Here is a 20,576-nt window from a genome sequence, read left to right as displayed (position 1 = left end):
GGAGGTATGATTTTCTTAGACATGCACACAAAGAAAAATAACAGAAGAAGAATGGTGGGAAACGATGTCTCCACCTACCCCAAATGTGAGAGCTAGGCAATAAGAGGGTCTGAAGAATTGGGGTGGGGGGACAATGAGGATGAGTAGAGCCCAAAGCAGGGCACAGGCAGAATAGGACAGGATGCTAAAAGCAGCAACAAAACCCAACTGAGCCTGTGGACTCCTGGACGTGTATCACCCTTAGATACCCATTTGCCCAAGGTCAGTCTGCAGGCTGTCTCCTCTCCACCTTAAAAACTAAGTATGGTCTGGTTAGATTGCTGCAATGAAACTTGAACCCTTCTAGCTTTCAGCATAGTCAGCTCAGGGGCCCACTTGGAATTTGCAGAACATCAAAGTGACAACCAAGGCAGCTGCTGCTCCCAAGGCTTCTAAGAAATCCTTTATGGCTCTGCTGAGCTCAAGGAGGGGAAGGGCTCTCTCCTTCCACGGATTGTGGAGCTGCTGAACAAGGTTGATTCTGAGGACTGGTCCTTGCTTGCTGCAGATTGAAAAGAATATAGCCAATGTGTGACAATGTTCCATTCTCCTGCTTTGTTTACTAAATCCAAAGCACTATAGGGGGCCTATCTGCTCAGGGACTGAGTAAGTCTGTTCTGCAGTGTTGCTCCAGGGACCATTGGATGAACCTGGACTTGGGGAGTGTCTGTAAATGAGCAACTGCAGACCTCAGTGGTGCTCCAGGGATCATCAGAACCTGGGGTGAGGGAGCGTCTATAAATGAGCAACTGCAGAGTCAGCCCTTGAGATGACTGGTGGCATTGTGGTTTTACACAGTTTTATTTAAACACTGGAGAGGCAACCACAAGCACTGGCCTCATGACAGCAACCCAGAGTGATTTTTCAGCATGACTAAGGGACAACCATCAAGTGCAGTCACCCGCTTTTGGCACTTAATCACGTATGCTTCTAATCCCAAGAAAGATGAGATTATAGAACATAAATGAGCAGCTAGAAACAGAAAGTTCAGTATTAACACCTAGAAGGCAAATGCCAATTAAGAAGGTTGGAATGTGTTTTATTCCTCTGCGAATGAACTCCCCTGCTTCAACTCCCTATGGCCCTAATAACAGCAAAGTCCATTGTAACTTTTAGTAATTGGGTTTTTTTATTAAAATAAAAAGAGTACAGTATAAATTTTAGCATCCAGGCTAAGTAGGCATTAAAGACCCTGGGATCCAACCACAATGCATAGCATCATTCCTTTGGGAAAAGGATTCTAAGTGTTCAATAACTACCTTACAAATAGACTTTAGGATCATAGTCCACTTGAGACTAAGGAGCTGTACGCAATGGCAATGCCTTCCATTGACTCGCCCAATGGCACCAAAGGGACCTATATTCTTCCATACATGTGTGGTGAATTCAGCTGGTCTGGGTTTGATCAAAGATTATTGCTGAGTATACAGGGAGAGCATGAGAGTTAAGACAAGGCATATACTCAGGAGGGTCAAAGTGGGAGCTGGGGGGATAGAGGCACAGATGTAAGGAGTTTGAAATCTCCGAGGCAAATGTAGCGATGTGAATGGCTGGAGTAGGGAGGGACCACTATGAAAAATGAGCTGACTTTGCAGGCAAGAAGGCCATGAGGTAAGAAGAAAAAAAATGAAGAACCAATCATTTTTAAAGAAAAAAAAGACAAATACAACTAAATGTGTCCCTGAAAGACTGTGTTGACTATAAGGAAGGCAAAGAGCTACTTCAGACCTACACATATTTTCCCATGGCTATCGAAGGGGAAGATTTAGAAACGATGCCTAGGTATATCAGCTCATTTCTGGGTGGAGCACAGTCATAGGGCCCCTGCCATGGCTCAGGGTGGGCAAAGGTTGGTAAGAAGAGTTAATGACTTCATCAAACTTGCAAGTTCATATAATTCCAGTTAACCACAGACATGAACCAGAGCAAGGCAGTGAGGCAGGACATGATGGTGGCGACACATGGAATGTTCAAAGGAATGTCAAACTTATCTGCCTTAATCTTTCCTTGTGTGTACGCATCTTTTTTTAGACTTGCCATTTTGGTTGTGCTGTAAGATGTGTAAGAATAGATTACATAAAGTGTGTATGTCTAATTGCTATGTTGTTTTTACTACCTAGGTAGATGGTAGCTCCTCTGATGAGTAGATATGATTTGTTGATTAAAATGATTAAAATAGGGTTTAGCTCACATAACTAGAACTAACCATGGCTGATTTCTTTGCTTGAGAAAGCTATGCATGCATTTTAACCTAGGTGAGAAAATTCGTGATCAATAGGATATAAAATGTGAAACAGCTTAGTATGTTTGGTTCTCTCTGTGGGGAGTGTATCCTCTCTGTATGTGCAGTATGATGTTTAATACAGCCATGGGATGCCACCATTCACTTTTACATGTATCCCAGCTACAGGAGCATTGTCCTGTCTTCCCACTATGTATTATTGGCTGCTACTCTGTGAATGTGTTCATTGAAGTTTATGTGTGGAAATTTAATCCCTGGTAATGATGTTGGAAGGCAGTGCCTAACAATAGGTGATTGTGAATGGGTTAATGCTGCTTAGAAGAACTTAGGGCTTAGAGTTTTCTCTCTCTCCCTCCCTCTTCCTCTCTCCCTTCCTCCTTTTCTCCCTCTCCCTTCTTCCCTTCATTCCTCTCTTTCTTTCTCTCTCTCTGCCCCTCCATTTTCCTTCTTCCCTGAGGTAACACAACGCAAAGACTCATCAATCAATGCTGGTTTCTTAATCATGGCCTTTGAGCCTCTGTCATCATGAGCCAATAAGTTTCTGTTCATTATAGACTTCCTAGACTAAGTTATCCTACATTTAGAGCACACAGCGTCTCCCAGATTCTGGAGCTTACTGTGCATGTGGTTTGCTTCCATACACTCTGCAGGTGTCTATAGTGGAGGTCTTCAAGGAAGGCCTCTTCCAAACACTCAACATGATAACAGCATTGCCCCTCCAGTCACTTGTGGCCTCACAGTGCCGTGCTGGCTTCATCTAAGTATCTGTGATGACAAAAAAACCACCTTGCCTTTTACTTAGTCAGCTCCTTCTCTTATAGCAAAACCACCACGGGCCCTGAGGCTACAACAGGCATTTTCTTTATGGTTCTGGGGGTTGGGAAGTCAAGATCAAGGTTAGATGCTGGTTTGCAGATGGCTTTCATCTTGCTGTGTCCTGCACGTGGTGGGGAAAAGAAAGAAGAAAAAGGAAGCAAAAGGGGATGAGAGGAAGAGAGGGGAAGAAAAGGGAGGAGAAGGGAGGGATGGGGAGGGGAAGAAATGCAAGTACACTTCCATCTATTGCATACACTAACCACACTACAAGCCTCCACCCTTGTGCTCCGATCACCCACTCCAATCTCTGCTTTATAATAGGGCTTGATTTAGCAATCTGGGAGGATTCCAGGGACACCTTTTGCGGTTAAGACCTTTGCTTCCTGAGTTGTAAGATAGGAAGAGACTCTCAAAGAATGGGTGTGAGTGCTGCTCTGTCCCAGGGCCTCTGTTGCTATGGAAACTCAAGTACTTTTTCAGGTCTTTTCTTTTGCTTGCCTGGGAAAGGAAGGTTGTACACATCTCAGAATCATAGATTTCCTAGGCATCGTGTCTTACACTACTGTCCGCTCTGTGGTAGAAAACCCTGACCTAGTGGTTTATGAACAAAAATGTATTTGGCTCATGGTTGTATGGCATGAGAAGTCCTAGTTTGAGGACTGCGTCCAGCAAAGGTCTTTGTCTTAGTTAGGTTTCTGTGATAAAATACCATTACCGCTGTGATAAAACACCATGACCAAAAACAACTTGGGGAGAAAAGGGGTTCCTTCGGCTTATGTCACAGTCCATCCCTGAAGGAAATCAGGCCAGGACCTCAAAGCAGGGACATGGAGGCAGGCCCTGAAGGAGAAGGCACGGGGAGGGGAGGGGGGGCTGCTTACCCTCCTGCTTACCCTCCTGTTCCTCATGCCTTGCTCAGCCCGATTTTTTCTAGCATCCAAGACCACCAGTCTAGGGGTGGCACAGCCCACAGTGATCTGCGCCCTCTCACACCAATCATCAGTGAAGAAAATGTCCAGGAAGCTTGCCCACGGACCAATCTGGTGGGGCTTGTTTTCTACTGAGGTCATCTCTTTTCAAACGATTGGCTCAAGTCAAGTTATTGCAAAACTAGTCTGCCCAGTCTTCTTGTTGTGCCTTCCTAATCAGAAGACTGGGAGAGATGGAGACAGACAAGAGTGGGTTGCTTTTAAAAAACACTCTTGCAATACTTCTGTCGATTCGTTCTGGACACAGTAACACAATGACCTGTAATAGGTCCTGCCTTTCACATTGCAGTATTGGGATGAAGTTTCCAAGTGAACTCTGGGAACACATTCACACCATAGTATCACCTTTCTGCCATCCATCTTCCCATTGCTTGTTCTTATTTTGAAAACACCCTTCTTCTTCCAGTCCCAGAGCCCGCCCACCTACAACCCCCATGCTGATGATATTCAGCAGCCAATAGAGCCTCTACCTCCAATGGTGAAAGGTGACTAGTGTCTAGTCTATCCTCATACATAATCTAGAAACAGCCCTGATATGAAAACTGCCCTCCCCAATTCCACTCTCTGTACGCTATGCCCTTGTACAAAGGTGTGAACCCTGAGTCTCAGCAAATTTTATCCATCAGACTTTTCCTTCTTGGGCCAAGACATACCCATGGGGCAGCCATTGGGATGGAAGGCACTGAGCTAGACTGAACTGCCAAGGCAGCAGGATGTGGTCTCAGGAAGGTTTCCTATTCTGCATGAATAAAAGCCTGTCTTGTCAAACCAGGTCTCAGCAAAGTGGAAAAGCTTTTTCTTCTATCCATCTGAATGCTAAAGGCCAGGTCGTTTCCATAGATAAACATAGATGTTTCCTGGCTGGAGAGATGGCTTCGTGGTTAAGAGCACTGGCCACTTCCCAAAAGGACTCTGGTTCAATTCCCAGCACCCACATGGCGTCTCACAATTGTCTGGAACTCTGGTTCCAAAGGATCCAACACCCTCACATATGCAGGCAAAAGACCAATGTACATAACATAAAAATAAATAAATCATTGAAAAAATATAGACTCAGAATTGTAGAACTGAGGATAAAATGCCTTATGTTCTATTTTTAATAGAAATCAGTGTAATTTGACTGAGAGCACATTGTTCTATTAATTACTCATCTCTCTAGAGTGGCAAGACTTCCTTAGTGGTGTTTATTCATTGTCTTGTGTGTCTTCCTCGATAGAAGACATTCCTCATGAATAAACAGTAGGAGAAAAAGAAAGGGCTTCATTCAGTGTTAACTGGATGCCAAACTCATGCTCAGTCCCTTATTTGGGTCAGGTCACTTGCTCATAACGAATGTGCCGGCAAGTGTTCCTAGCCTCGTTTTATACATGAAGAGAGGGCAATTGAAAGACATGAAGTCTCTTGCCCAATGCCAAAGAGATGGTAAGCGTGGAATTTGGACTAGAGCTATGTTATATATAGATTTTCCTTATAAAAGTAGGATGTCTAACCTTAGTGTGAGGTGCTGGAGTGGGCATCCTTACAAATCTTTCTGCGTCTTGGGATCTTGATAATGAACGCTGGGCCTAGAGACAATGGAAACAGTTTCTTACTGTCAGCACCAGTGAGCTTCAGTGAAACCAGGGGAAGAAAAATGCCTGTCCATTAAACTCACTGCTGCTAAACCATAATTTAGGTTACCATAAGGTAAATTACATGAAAACATAACTTCATGGATAAAAGATCCATTGTCTGGGAAGAATAGTTTTGGTGGATTTCCGTGCTTTCTGAATAAACATAAGCTGCGTTTTTAATCAGCCAAAAGGTGCATTCTTCTGGTTGAGCCTGTGCATTCCTCCATGCAAGAACATCTTTTATTAATCATGGGAATGACTTTCAGGCTTTGCATGCAACAACAGACACCTCCTGGTGTTTGTTTAGGCGGGTGCAGTGGTGGCAGTGGTGGCAGTGGTGGCAGTGGTCTGGTTGGTAGGGGCAGTTTAGCTTGATTAGATTTCTTCATGTGAGAATGACCAGCTCATTTCTTATCTCTGTGATACATGGAGGCAGCAGCATAATCTGAAGTGCTCAGTAGGTGTGAAGGTTAATCGTCATGTCAAGATATGTTTTGGTATCACACCCCTTCTGGGCTCTTTAAATCTTTATCTTGTGCAAACTGAGATATGTTAGTGTTTCTCAGGTAAGTTCCAATAATGCTTTTTTTTTTTAAAAAAAAGCATATGTGCGTTGGTTGAGGTTCCTTTTTAAATAGTATTAAAAGAATGTATATGTCTATATGTACATCACACACATAAGAGAGAGAGAGAGAGACAGAGACGAGACAGAGACAGGCAGACACAGAGTCCCATTGGGGAAGAGGTTTTTTTGGCATCACCAGGCTGTACACTTCAACCAAGTCAAATCATTGTTACTGTCATGGGGTCTCTAACTCTGAGGCTGTTTTGCCCATCAGACAGCCACAGATGACATTGCCAGTGACTGTACCAAGTTGAACCGTGTGTTTTTTTCCATGTCCCATCTTCTCATTTCAAGAAACTTTAAGTCCGCCTTTTATGTATGAAGCCCACAGACGTCACCCTCTTGCACTTTTTCCAGGCAACAAGGGCTGCCATCACTCAGCACTGCACAGACCTGGGAGAGTTGCTGGGCAAAGAGAACGATGTAGCCCTCATCATCGATGGCCACACCCTGAAGTACGCCCTCTCCTTTGAAGTCCGCAGAAGTTTCCTGGACCTGGCGCTCTCGTGCAAGGCGGTCATCTGCTGCAGGTGAGAACGCGTAGGCTGGGACCAGTCTGCAAGCTTGGTGTGTCTGCGCTGTGGGCTTCTGGAGGAATTGAGGCACAGGAACTCTAGGCTTCAAATTCTACGTTAAAAGAAATGGACAAAGCTAAACAAAGACAGGAGTTTCTCTTTGGCCATTGACTCGTAGGTTTTTGATCAAAGCAGCAGGTGGCTTTTGCGCTTTTGTTTCTTGGCACTCCATGGGGTGGTGGCATGCCCATTCAGGGTGGGTCTTCCCTCCCCACTTAAAGCACTCCAAAAACACGTTCACAGACACACCCAAAGATGTGCTTAATTATAGCAATAAGTGTTTCTTAACCCAGTCAAACTGACAATTAGAATCAATCATTGCACCCCACAACTGAAAGTCCTCATTGGTTCTTTATGGCGTCTGAGAAGACTTTGGAGGGTGGATGTTGCTAACATTCCACTGACTACATATAACATGGGGATCCACTTCTCTAGTAGGAGGATAAGAGGCCACCGTAGGTAAAGGGCCCATGACAGCCAGGAGAGCAACAAGCATGCTGGGAACCCGGTGTTCTCTTGTTTCTTATTGTGTTTAAGATGCTGAGTTGCTAAGTGGATGGGACCTGTCTTCTATGGGTTCTTCCACACTTGGAAGTTATTATCGTTCTACCTGATCCATAAGTGCTGTCCAGTCCCTTCCGCCTGCTGCCTGCATTATTCAAGAAACAGTCCCCAGCTTATCAGTGGCTGAAGCAAACAGTAGTAGCAGAAGGACCAGCCTAGTAAACTGCAACTCAAAACCAGCACGCTAACCCCTTAAAGAAGCTTTCATGGGCCAATCAAAATGTGTCCGTCTGGGTCTCCAGACTGCGGGAATAGGCTCCATCCTAGCTGCTGTGTACGGCTGTGTACACATCAGACTGCTGGGTACTAAAGAAGACACCATGTCCTCCTCTTGCTTAGGCTGCCTTCACCCGGCTTTGTGTGTCCCACAGGTGCAAACCTTAGGTTGGCACAGGAAAGAGCTCGAACTTCAGTAGGCACTGAGAGTCAATTTCACACTAAATACAATGACCATCTCCTACACAAAAGTGTCCATCAGAAAGATCTAAAGTAGTTTTCAGCATCCCTGCTCTCAGACATTTCTTGGCCAATGTCACGCCTCTGATTTAAAAATGGCAACAATAAAAACTGAATACACACTTTATAAACAAAATTTTCAGTTGCTTCGTCTGTGTTTAGAGTTGTGAGCCAAATTTCACGTGTGACTTTCCACAGAAAGTTGGCTTTATTTCACTTTTTGTGTTGAAAAGATAATCATTTTGAGTCATTCTTTTCTTGAAACACAGAAGAAAAAGTTCTGTTTTTTTTTCTCAAAAAATAATTTTCTGGGAAATCATTATGTATTTTCTTATCAGTATGGATTTGTAGATGGTTGAATGTTGTGTAAGAATTATAACATAATGTAAAAATTCCCTCAAACTAAGATTTAAGTAGTGAGAAGAGGAATCTCACCCACCCCCACAGGTCCCCAGTGAGACCAGCCACACTCAAAGATCTCGTCTCTACACTGAAAAATGTCCCTGTATTCCAAAGGCAATAACCCCACAGAAATACCCTTCAACCAAGCACATGGGAAAGCCACTGTAGTCCCAGGTACTCAGAGAACTGAGACAGGAGGATTGCTTGAGTCAAAGAGATCAAATCAGTTTGTAGGGACATGCAAAACTCCATCTCAGCCTAAGGTCCTCCTTAGTGATGTCTTCGGACATTCAAGTGTGCCTGGCTCAACCGATACACGCTCAAATACCCGCTCTGTAATATTTAGGTAAATGGGAATAAATTAGTCTTTATTTATATAATTTTTGACCTTGAAAGTCTATTACATATTTTGATTAAATTATACTCAATTTTGCTAATTACAGTTTGCTGTACTCCAGTATTTTCTATGCAGTTAAAAACTTTAGCAAGGTCCTTTGTAGTCGGCCGGACGGGTGCCATTCAGTTTCCTGTTGGGATTCTTAGATGCTGCTGTATTGTTTGTTGACCTGGTAAACTTCCACCTAGAGACAACTGCAGTTGCAGGTTTGATATTTGCACTGTACATTCTGGGTGTTGTGAGAGAGTTGAAGATGTGTGATCTCTGCTCTTCCAGGTCAGGGTGTCTTAGCGTATCGGTGTTAATGCTCTGCATCGCCTTGCATCCCGGTCTTGGGCACTGGCCTTCAATGAGGCTGTGCTCTCACACACTTCCACTTGTCATAAGCAACTACCATGTTCCGTTTCTCATTTGGCTTCTAGTTCCTTTTCGCATTTGTCATTGATGGTGTGTCCTATTTTGCTTCCCTGTTGCACTGACGGAACACTTGATGGAACCCTACTCGGGGAAAGGAGTTTATTGAACTTACGGTCACAGTCAGTCCTCAAGGGAAACCAAAGCAGAAACCCCAGGGAGAAACTAAAGCAGAAGCCATGGAGGAACGACGTTTAATCCCTTTTGTTTTTCATACAACCCAGGACCACCTGCCCAGGGGTCCCATGCCCCACAGTGGTCTGGGTCCTCCCTGTCAATCATTAATCAAGAAAATGCCCCATAGATTTGCCCCCATGCCAATTGGAGGGAATTTCCTCAACTGAGGTTCTTTCTTTCCTGGTGACTCTAGTTTGTATCAAGTTCACAAAAACTAACTAGCACGTGGTTTCTCCTTCTTCAAAATTAATTATTGTTGTCATTGTTGTGTGTGTGAGTGAGACGGGTGGGTAGTTGCTTTGCCACAGCACACCTGTGAAGGCCAGTGGATAAATCCATAGAGTCTTTTCTCTCCCACCTTTACCTGGATTCTAAAGCTGAATCTCAGGTTACCAGGCTTGTGCAGTGAGCAGGTGAGCCATCTTACTGGCCACTGATGACTCCTTCCTGATATGATTTGTTTTTTTTCTATTTCTGTGACATCTCTATCACCTCCCTATATATCCCGCTGTGTCTGCTGTATTTCTGGAAGCTTCTGGATATTTTCCAGAGCTTTGGTCACAGAACCTGTCATGGCCTCATCTTCGTCTCTTCTCCCTACATGCATTCCCCACATTGGTCTCAGCTTTACAGAGAACCATCCAGAGAACTTTACAGGATGGGGCGTAATGGGGAGAGTGTTCTAATGTAAATGTGCCAAATGATGAAGCAATTTTATTCCTAGGAATAGACACTAAAGAATTCAAAACAGGTACTCGAGCAAAAGCTCATATACATGTATTTAAAGTAGCATTGTTCATAATAGCCAAACTACGTACACAACTCCAATGTCCATCGGTTCAGAAGTGGGGAAGAAGAATGGGGTCCATCTGTATAATAGTATTCAGCCGTAGAGAGAAATGAGTCCTTGATATATGCTGCAGTGTGAGGAACTTCAAACCTATGGCTGGCAAAGGGAGTCGATGGCAAGAGGTGGTATATGGTGCTATTCCAACCCTATGGGATATTCGGAGGGGACAAACCCATAGCTAAGCAGCTAGAAGTGAGAAAGAGGGAAGCTACTTCGTGAGTGTAGGCTTGGCTTCTGAAGTTGGTGAAATGGTCTGGATCTACATGCAGAGGATGGTTGTGTTGTGATTATGCTAAATGCCATTAGATGATTATTCTTTAATGTGGGTAATTTTCTAAAGATTTATGTGTGTGTGTGTGTGTGTGTGTATGTGTGTGTATGCACATGTGCATGCCACATGTGTGTGGGTACATGGAAAAGGAATCTTATCTCATGGAGCTGTGGTTACGGGCAGTTGTGAGCCGCTCAACATAAGTAAGAAGCCGGACGCAGGTCTTCTTGAGAAGAGCAAGAGTCTTAACTATGGAGCCACCTTTCCAGCCCTGAAAGGGTGAATTTTATGTTCTGTGATTTTATCACAATAAAATATGTAACTTGTGAGTACAAGAATTTACCTAATTAAATTAAATTTCACCGAGTTAAAAAGAATGAAATATAGGTCAAGTGAAAGAAAAAAAAAACGGTTCCTAGGCCATTCCCCGCACAGAGGAAGCAGCCTGTACCTGAGAGCTTTACAGATCACTAAGTGATTGTGATGGGCGGTCAGGACAGGGGAGCCTTTTGTTGACATCAGTAGATACAGCTTTGTACACAAGTTAGGAACCTTTTGCAAGACTGAGCCACATACAAAGATTATGCAATTGAGGTCAGAAATTCAAGTAATTTCTTCTGTCAATCCTTAACAAGCATCACCTTTGGTTTGGGGGTTTCTTTTTTAAACAAATGAGTAAATAAAAGCCTCAAAAATTGTTTTCTTGCACATGGTCTGAGATAGCAGGAAGACCCGCTGGGATGGGGGTCGATCTGACTAATGCCGGGGCCTGTCTAGCTGACTGTGCCTGCTACTTCCATCACATGTGCATAATACTGTCAGTGTTCACAGCTTCACTCACAGTTTACCCAGTTCAGGGCTCTCCCCTTCTAGTTTCCGAGGATTTGTGGCTCTCCAGAGGGAGAATGTTGTAGAGAAAATGTGTAAGCCGTTTTCATGTGTGCAAGAACAACTTCTCTGTTTTCTCTTTCCCCCCTTTCTCCTTTTTCTTTGAAGCTCTTTGTTTCTTGTCAAAATGGAAATAAATTTCATAGCAGAGACTAGTGGCGGGTGGGCAGACTTTCGGCCTCCTGGGAGCATGCAGAAACGTTAAGTGGCTGTGGCTCATCAGGAAGAGGGTCGTGAAAGGCCCATCAGTGTCTCCCATGTGAGGAAGTTAGCAATGGCCCCTCCACAGACCCCTGCAAGTGCAGGTGACGATGGTGGTCCCTCAGCAGTGCCTAGTTAGCGAGGATGATGGATGACTCCAAGTGTCTGGGCAGGAGATGAAGTGGAGACGAGGCCCACAGTGGGGTTCGCACTGGACGTGCGTGGCAAGGATAGCAGAGGTCATCATTTATGTTTCTGCATGTGTTTAGACTTCCGTCTTTCAAGATAGATTTAAAAGTAAACATGAAAAACCAGGTGGGAAGCCACAGAACAGAGACAGCAGTGAGCAACACAGGACACACCGAATGTCTTTCTAGACTTTGGAGGTTTATTTCCCTCCCTAAGAATTGTTTATATTCCTCATAGAAAAGAAAATTAGAAAATAGAGATGTGCAAACCAGAAGCAGCACTCACAGAAGTGACGCTGACTATCTGTTCGCTCTTAAGAATTGGGGCTATGGGAGTGTTGTCAGAAGTTTCTGTCCTGCCCGGTCCCATAGCGGTTCCGTCCCAAAGAAACACACAGAGGCTTATATTAGTTGTAAACTGTTTGACCTATTAGCTCAGGCTTCTTATTAGTTAATAAGAAACTCTTACAACTTAAATGAACCCACAATTCTTGTTTCTGTTTAGCCACATGACTTGGTACCTTTTCTCATCTTGCTTCTTCTGCATCTAACTGGTGACTGTGTCTCTCTGTCTTTCCTTTTCCCAGAATTCTCTTAGTCTGCTCACCCTGCCTAGACTTCCTGCCCGACTACTGACAGAGAGTGTACAAAAGCCTTATCCTACAGCTGGGGCGGGGTGGAGGGGGGTAGGAAGAAGGGTGGGAGGGAGAACTGTGTTTAGAAGGTAAATGAAACTTTTTTTTTAAAAAAAAAGAGTTGGGAGTTGGTGCTGTGATCTATACTCTGCCTGTGGAAAGATATTTTCTTGAAGTGAAGGGGGACACGGGTACAAAGTCAAAGTGTGTGAAGTAGGAAATAGAAAACGCATTTGTAAGAGGCTGGATAATGAGATTGGGGTGTGGCAAACACTGTACTTGCCTGCATGTTTGAGGCCCTGGGTTCAACTCACAAACACATGCATGCACGCACTGTTGAATAGTGTTCCATTATTGTGACCAGTGCTGTAAAGACTTTTTACAGCTATACTTTTAGGAGAACACTTGAGAATTTCCATAAGACGATAATGAGTCCAAGGGTAAGCAACCTAGAGGTGTGTCACAGACGTTGTGCCCTTCGCCTGAGGAAGTGAGGTGATTTAGAGCAAGGGAGGTGGCAGTAGCTTTGTCCTTGTTGGGGCAAACTTGGTTCTGTCTGTTTAATCGACAAGCCTAGAGTCTGAGCGTAAGTTCTGTGGCAAGAGTGTGTGTGTGTATGTGTGTGTGTGTGTGTGTGTGTGTGTGTGTGTGTGTGGCGTGGACATATGTATGCTATATGTGTATGCCAAACAAGATGTGTATGCGTGTGTGTGTGCTTATGAACCCACCACCACACAAAAATAAAGCAATAATCTAAAAAAGGCAAGAATCAACCCATGCTGCTGTCTTGAGCAGAAGTGCCCAGCTTTGATTAGTTTAGTCAAACCTCATTCTCACAGCTGACTCAGCCTCCTGTCATGTTCTGGACTCAAACCTGTCACTCACTCAGCCTGCGTCCAGAACCCTGAACATCTGGCCTAACTTTGATTATTTAGAAATGGCTTCTAGTTTGGTCTCTTCCCCCATTTAGCTTTTTACATTAATGACTCCGGCTCAATAACAGGAAATCAGAACTCAAGGTATTTTGTGTGTGGTACCCTTCAACCTTCAAATGACATACAGAATTATGTCAAAGCAGAGTTCAGACCCGGTAATTGGAATTGTATCACCAACCGTGTTTTCATTGGCCTGCGTGTAGGTAGGGATCCAGTCAGACACTTGCAAAAATAAAGCTTTGCTTTAGTGTCTCACGCGGCGTGATTTCTCAGCAGTGTGTATGTCCGGTGTAAGTCAGCTTCCTGGTCGGCATTTCAATCCAAGGAGCGTTAGTGACTTGTCAGGGCTGCACACCTTCCTCTAGATCGTACGCAACTACGGCAGAATTTATCACTTGTCTTTTTTTCATTTAGCGCTAACACAGTGTTATTTGCAAGGTTAAGGCAATTTTCTTTGCTAGTTTTTTGTTTGTTTTGTTTTGTTTTGGTGGTTTTTGTTTGTTTGTTTGTTTGCTTGTTTGTTTGTTTTTTGAGACAGGATTTTTCTGTAGCTCGGAACCTGTCCTGGAACTACCTCTTGTAGACCAGGCTGGCCTTGAACTCACAGAGATCCTCCTGCTTTTGCTGGGATTAAAGGCCTGTGCCACCACCGCCCGGTTTCATCTTCCTTAGTTTTGATACTCTTCTGAGACTGAGTACTCTCAGATAGATTGTTTCTTGAACAAAAACTATTTCTAAAAATCTGAGAATCTTGAAAATATTTCCCCATATACTTTACCAATGTATCTCCAATGTGAAAATCATACCTCTTTGCATTTATTGGTCTTACAAACATAACTCAAATATTTAAGCCATGCTAGGAATCTGAAAAGCTTTCATCTTTGCAGTATTAATCCAAACTAGAAAAAGGAATGATTTCTAAGTAGTTATTTCTGATGCTGAAAAATAAAAATTAATATTTTAGGTCTAAGAAAACATGTTTATAAAGGAATGATTGTTTTCATATTAAATAATTCCTACAGCAAATAATTAATACCAACCCCCTACAAGAGCAACTCTTGATTAGCTAGGGATTTTAGTTCCCTTCCAACCAAATATTATAGATTTGGTAGGGTTTTGTTTTTATTTGTTTGGTTGGCTGGTTTGGTTTTGTGTGAGTGTGTGTGTGTGTGTGTGTGTGTGTGTGTGAGAGAGAGAGAGAGAGAGAGACAGAGAGACAGAGAGAGAGACAGAGAGAGAGACAGAGAGAGAGAAAATGAGAACAGACAGACTGAAAGAGAATCTGGGGAGATTTAACCCTGGACTTTGTGCAATGAGCTGTCCCCACTCACCTTCACTTCCCCCCTCCAGGAAAGTTACAAACTGTCACTGTTAAACTCAGAGGGAAACAAGAAACAACTTAGCATCTCAACTTGGTTGCTTATTTGTTGAACTGGGCAGAGCTATCATATAACTGACAGAAATATTGACAAATGGTGTAAGATGGAGGATTGCAGAGGCTTGGGGCAGACACTGAGGTGAACAGCGAAGCCGCGGGGGACAGTCCAGGGCGAGCCTGACCCTTGGCGATGTGTGGTGCTGCTGGGGAAGCAGCTCTGGGAGAGCTCTCCCTGCTTGCTCTGGAAATGCTTACGTCGGTCAGTTTCCTTTCTATGTTGGTCAGAAACCATAACCCTCAGATGACTGTCGCACCAGGGTTTCTGCACAGAAGCCAGGTCAAGAAGGACAAGAGAAGCCCCGAAGCCCTTTCCTGGGTGGAGTAGTCTAGAAACTTCAGTTGTATCCACTGGCTCTGCCCCGTGTCCATGTGCGGAACCACGTGTGGAACCACATGCGGCGCCACAAGAGCAAACTGGCGCGTCCAAGCTTTTGCTGTGTTTTCCTGCTGCCTGGGTTCACGAGTGATGAATTCATGGCTGCTGGTCATTCCTGACAATGCTGCTTGCCAAATGAAACAGGGTGATTCCTGTTTCCAGGCCAAACTGTGCTGCAAAACACTGAAGTAGAAGCTCCTAATATTGGGCAGTTTTTTCCTGCTAAAATAGCGGAAGAGAGAGAGAAAGACAGAGGGAGAGGGAGAGAGAACGGAGCTTAATTAAGCATGTGGAATACATCATGAATATGTCTGCCCCAAGTCCTGCCTTGTGATGACATTTGTACTTCAAGAGCATTTGTGTTCATTTTGTTCCTTTCAGAGGAGGTTCAGGATGGGATTCATCAATACAAAAAGGTATCATGTTAACTCCCGTTATGGGAACAAACAGAAAGCCCTTTCTCCTCACAGCGCCTTCTTGCTGAGAGAATGCAAGCCCTTCTTATACTAATTGGCCCCGTGGAAGATTATGTTTTATATTTTCCTGTGCGTACATCTGGCATGTTGTCTAATGTCCTGCTCCTAGAATTATTGACCTGCTCCCTTTTCTGATTTCTCCAGCCACTCTGAGAACCACTAACCACTGGGCCTTCTCCATCCCAGACACTCTCACAGCTGTGGCTTTACTAGGATGCCCCAGAAAGTCACTTAACGACATGAAACCTGCACCCACCACACACTTCTGTGATTCAGCCTCTTATTTGAGATAACAAGGGAATGGTACTTAAGGGTTCCCCACATAAGTTTATTATTATTATCGTAATTAAATGAAATCACTTCATTGTAATGAACTCAAAAACACCACACTGCTTGACGAAAACAGCCACTAAAACACATCCTAATTTCTTAATGCTCTATTTTCAGTTGACTCCACCTAGGCCGCAGCTTTTCCCAGTTGCTGTGGTAGATGAAGGAGCTAACTGAAATGGCTACATTTTGGGAGCCTGTGCTGGGCTCTCTTTCTGATGGTAATGAAGTCCTGTCTTTGTTACTGAGGTCCTGGGGCAGCAGAGGGAGCATGTCTGCTGAATGCCTGGGTTCCCATTGTTTCCTGTTTGATGTTGGCTGAATTCTGCCAGGTTTCCAGGGTCGAATCTCCTGTGGTTTGTTCCCTGTCAGGCATACAAAGGAGAGAGGGGGAGACAGACAGACAGACACCCTCTCCTCACACTTGTCCATCAAGTTCTTGACACCTGGGTCATCTGAGAAATACAGCGGGCATTTGTTCTCATTCCAAGCAAGTATTCCTACGAGTGTCTGTCACCACTCGGACACACCAGTCATTAAGACCAAAGTGGCCCAGTGTGGAGATAATCCCTGTTCAAACACACAAACGCCGGGCTAAATCTGTCTGTCAGTCCTTTGTTCATTCTTCCTTACTTTCGTTTGTTTTAATGGGTGGGTGGCATTTGAGGGTATTAGAATTTTAGAAATTAGTCCTGTGTTATCACAATATTTTTTCTTTTTTATAGATACTTGAACCTTATGGCTTTGTTTTCCTTTTGGAAAAATCACGATAAACACACATTTAATTAATTTTCCTGAAATAGAATATAACAACAATAAGAGATTAAAGGCTTCTATCTAAAACGTGAACATATGTGTGTGTGTATACCTTTGAGCCCAGCGCTTCTGACTCCCGATGCTCTGCATCAAGATAATGACACTGAATTATCAAACCCAGGAATCAATGTAAAGGGGATAGAATCAGTTTGAAAGGGGAACTTTTTGAATGATAGCCATTTTTAGTTTCCTTTTAGTGGAGAGTAATAGTTATTCATCCAATACACGTCTACATGTGTGCTGATAAGATTGGACTAGCTGAAGTTTACATTTGGATCACTGCTCACTGCTCTGTCTGGAGACAATTCTGATGTTTCAATTTTAGCTATGTGAGATATAACTTAGAGAATGTAGTTGCCCCACTGCTGTGGAATAATAGAATTAACCCCTCCTGTGTATTTTGGTACCCGGATCTCACTTCTTTCCAGTCCTCTCTGCCCTTCCAGGTCTCCAGTGATTACTATGTCTTGTCTTTCTGCCCTTGGTTTCTTTCCCTTCACGGGAGCAACTCCTGTTCTACCCACAAAGCTACAAACAACTGGACTTCAACCTTTATTAAGTGACTGGATAAAAACCCTCTTTCAATTCACTCATCTGTTGGTAGGCACTGTAACTTGGCTGTTGTGAATAGCAGCCATAGACATGGGCGTGCAGTCATCTCTACTATAACAATGTGCTGTTCTTTGGGCTTATTCATAAAGGGGATCATTTGGGAGTTCTTTTCTTTCCTTTTTTCTAGGAACATCCTAATGATTTCCATAATGAATATACTAATTTGTATTTCTACTAATAGAATTTCAAAGTTTCCCTTTCTCTGCTTTTTCCCTTTTTTCCTTCCTTTCCTTCCTTCTTTCCTTCCTTCCTTCCTTCCTTTTTTTTTTGTCTTTTGTTTGGTTGAAACAGGGTCTCACTCTGTAACCTCCTCATGGAGCCCAGGCTAGCCTCAGATTTGCTGTGACTGTCCTGCCTCATCTCCCAAGGACAAGGGTCACAGTGTGAGCCACGTCTCCTGGCTTTAATTTCTGTTTTTATGAATGCAGGCGCTTTAGCTAGGGTCAAGCAGGCTCTCACTGCTTTGTTCATGGTGGTCAGGATGAACTTCTGCCCTGTAGCACTGTAATTAGATTTCGTTCAGTTCTGTCCTGTAGAACTGTAACTTACTTTAGTTCAATTCTATCCTATAGAACTACAATTAGATTTAGTTCAGTTCTGTCCTGTAGAACTGTAATTCGATTTAGTTCAGGCAACTGTGAACATAGCAAATAATGGAATGAATTAGGACACAGATCAATCATAAGTCATGAGTTTAAAATATTTATCATTAGGAAAGGTAAAGAAACGAACCAACCAGATTTTCCTTTGCGTATGTGTATTTTATGTCCTTGATTTAAAAACTGCTACCAGGAATTTTCAATATGAGTCTGTGATTTGGTGCCTGGCATCTCTAGGCTTCTCCCTCAAAAGTATCACAACATACCTGGTCCCAGTATCATACACATTTAGATCATGTAGATAAGAAGCATTGTCTTAACCCCACCCCCACAGACCTCCTTCTGCTCTGTCTATTCTGTGAAGCACTTGAGGCTATGATGGTGGTGGTGGTGGTGGTGGTGATGGTAGTGATGATTATTGTGATGACGATGGTGGTGCTGATGGGGATGATGATGTTGATGATGATGATGACGGTGGTGGTGATAAGGATGATGATGGTGATGGTGGTGGTGGTGATGATGGTAGTGATGATTATTGTGATGGTGGTGGTGTTGGTGGTGCTAGTTGGCAATGATGAGGATGATGATGTGATGATGATGGTGATGAGGATGATGATGTGATGATGATGGTGATGAGGATGATGATGGTGATGATGATGATAATGGTGGTGATGATGGTAGTGATGATGATGGTGGTGGTGATGATGATGAGAATTATGATGGTGATGATGTCTTTATCTCAGTGTGGTTAAGCAGGTAAGCACATTGCTAAGAGCCATCCCTGGGTTCACCCAGGCCCAAGGAAGGAGTCACCTATTTATCGTGAAGCTTAGTTGACTAAGTACAAGCGATGCCATCTTTTTCTGCCCTGTGGATCAGCCTGCCGGAGGGCACGTCCAGGGGTGACCAGAGGCAATCCAGTGTACAGTATGTTGTTTGAAAGGAGACTGATTGGTTTCTGGTGAGGTGTGTCTATGAGATAGTGATGTTCACCCCAGTGGTCACTGTGTCCCAACTATAAACACTGTAAACACTGGTCATGTCCTGCCTCTGGGCATCTGCAGAGTAGATCCCAGAAAGCAAACTCATTACCCCAGTTATACGCTTCAAAACTAAGACACAGAACATGTGTGTTTTCCCTGAGGTCCTGTCACCATTAGCAAATGATTCCAAGTTGTCCAAGTTTGAATCTTAACTCCTCAAAGCCCGTCTATTAAAAGTTTGGTCACCAGCTTGTGACACCAGTAAGCGGTGGTAGCATCCTCAGGAGGCAGGGGCTAATGGAAGGAAGTTTGATCAATGGGAGCATGACCTGGAAGGGGATATTCTGGATGCTGGCCCTCCCTGTATGCTTTGCTTCTCAATGGCCGCAAGGTAAGCAGCCGTCCTCCATCACACGCAGTGGGCTCCCTTCACTCAGGGCCGGACACAGTAGGGCGGAATGACTAAGGGCTCAAATGTGAGCCAAGATCTTTCCCACAAGAGTTCATTAGTTCAAGCATTTTTGTTGCAGCAACAAAAAGCTAACACTGAGTTCAAAATCTGGCTAAACAACTTTAAAGATAACGAAGTCAAAGGCTTTTGAGTGCTTTAGCGCTATAATGGTTTTAGAAGACAACACTGTAATGGTCACGTTAGAGTCTATGTGTGAAGCTCTGGTCATGCTTCAGATTAGCAATGATGAGGCCTTTAGGATATAATCTAAGTCTCTGTCACACTTGTAAATATTAAAGAAAAAAAAAACCGAGAACTTCCTAGCTTTCTGGAAGATACTATGATTCACACTCAAAGTCATTAAGCAGTAAATCTTAGGGAAACTGGTCTTCAGAGGACTGAGGGACAACTAAGGTTGCTCTAAGGTGGGTGTGTCAGAGCAGGGCCTGGAGAGGGAACACAGTGCCAGTGTTTGGTGTGGTCCGCCGTCGCCTGCACAGGGCAGTACAATTTCCCACGAGAAGAGGATTCTTCTTGCCCTCTCTTGTGAGGAACCACAAGAATGCCTGTCTTCCAGGTGCTGCAGTGGGCTACACCGTCTCGAACTGTTTTGTCTGGGACCATGGAGTGTCTAGGATCGTGTAAGAAGTTCCTCCATTCAAGTGTCCTTTCAGGACATAGGGGTGAAAGATGCTTTCTCCCATAACTCAGTCCTTCTGGAAAGGCAACTTAGAAATGTAGAGGTATGGCCGCAAGGTTTTAGGGTTGGCCAGACTTGGAGCATTCTTGCTGAGAAATAAGCTTACTTGCTGGACAACCACGTGCCACTAATGGCAAGGGTAGACCAAGGACCTAGAGGGACCAGATTATTCGTGAGGAGGGATATGAGGGCTCGGTTCTGCCCATGCTTCATCTGCAGACCACAGGCAGTGAAGATGAACCTGAAGCCAAGCCCAGGGCACCACAGTGCTCAGGCATCAGTAAAGTCTTCACTACTGTTTCGATCAGTTACAGTTTCTTTAATAAGCTCAGCGTTTGTGTAAATAAAAGGGTTGGAAAGCAGGATGGGAGAGGATGGGGTTACTGTGAGCCAGAAACAATAGCTTTGCATGTATTTCCTTGCAAAAGGGTCCTTTGAATTCTTGACTTTAAAGTCCTGCCACTCCAACAAAGGGGAATTGTCATTTAATGAAGGCAAATAAGGAATATGCTCATGCA

The 20,576-nt window shown here is 43.9% G+C and overlaps 1 protein-coding gene across 7 annotated transcripts in view; it reads left to right on the top strand.

Moving 5' to 3' along the window:
- Atp8a2 (ATPase phospholipid transporting 8A2) overlaps window positions 1–20,576 on the top strand; it is a 577,323-nt gene that overhangs the window by 290,733 nt on the left and 266,014 nt on the right. For all 7 annotated transcript variants that reach the window (XM_087912148.1, XM_087912155.1, XM_087912154.1 and 4 more), the window contains exon 25: window positions 6,682–6,854. In XM_087912148.1, coding sequence (XP_087768274.1) covers window positions 6,682–6,854 — 173 coding nt within the window. The remainder of the gene's footprint in view (window positions 1–6,681; window positions 6,855–20,576) is intronic.

Source organism: Myodes glareolus, chromosome 12 (assembly GCF_982192425.1).
Source record: "Myodes glareolus chromosome 12, mMyoGla1.1, whole genome shotgun sequence".
NCBI lineage: Eukaryota > Metazoa > Chordata > Mammalia > Rodentia > Cricetidae > Myodes > Myodes glareolus.
Note: the sequence above shows the minus strand (reverse complement) of the source record. Positions and strands in the feature narration are given on the sequence as shown.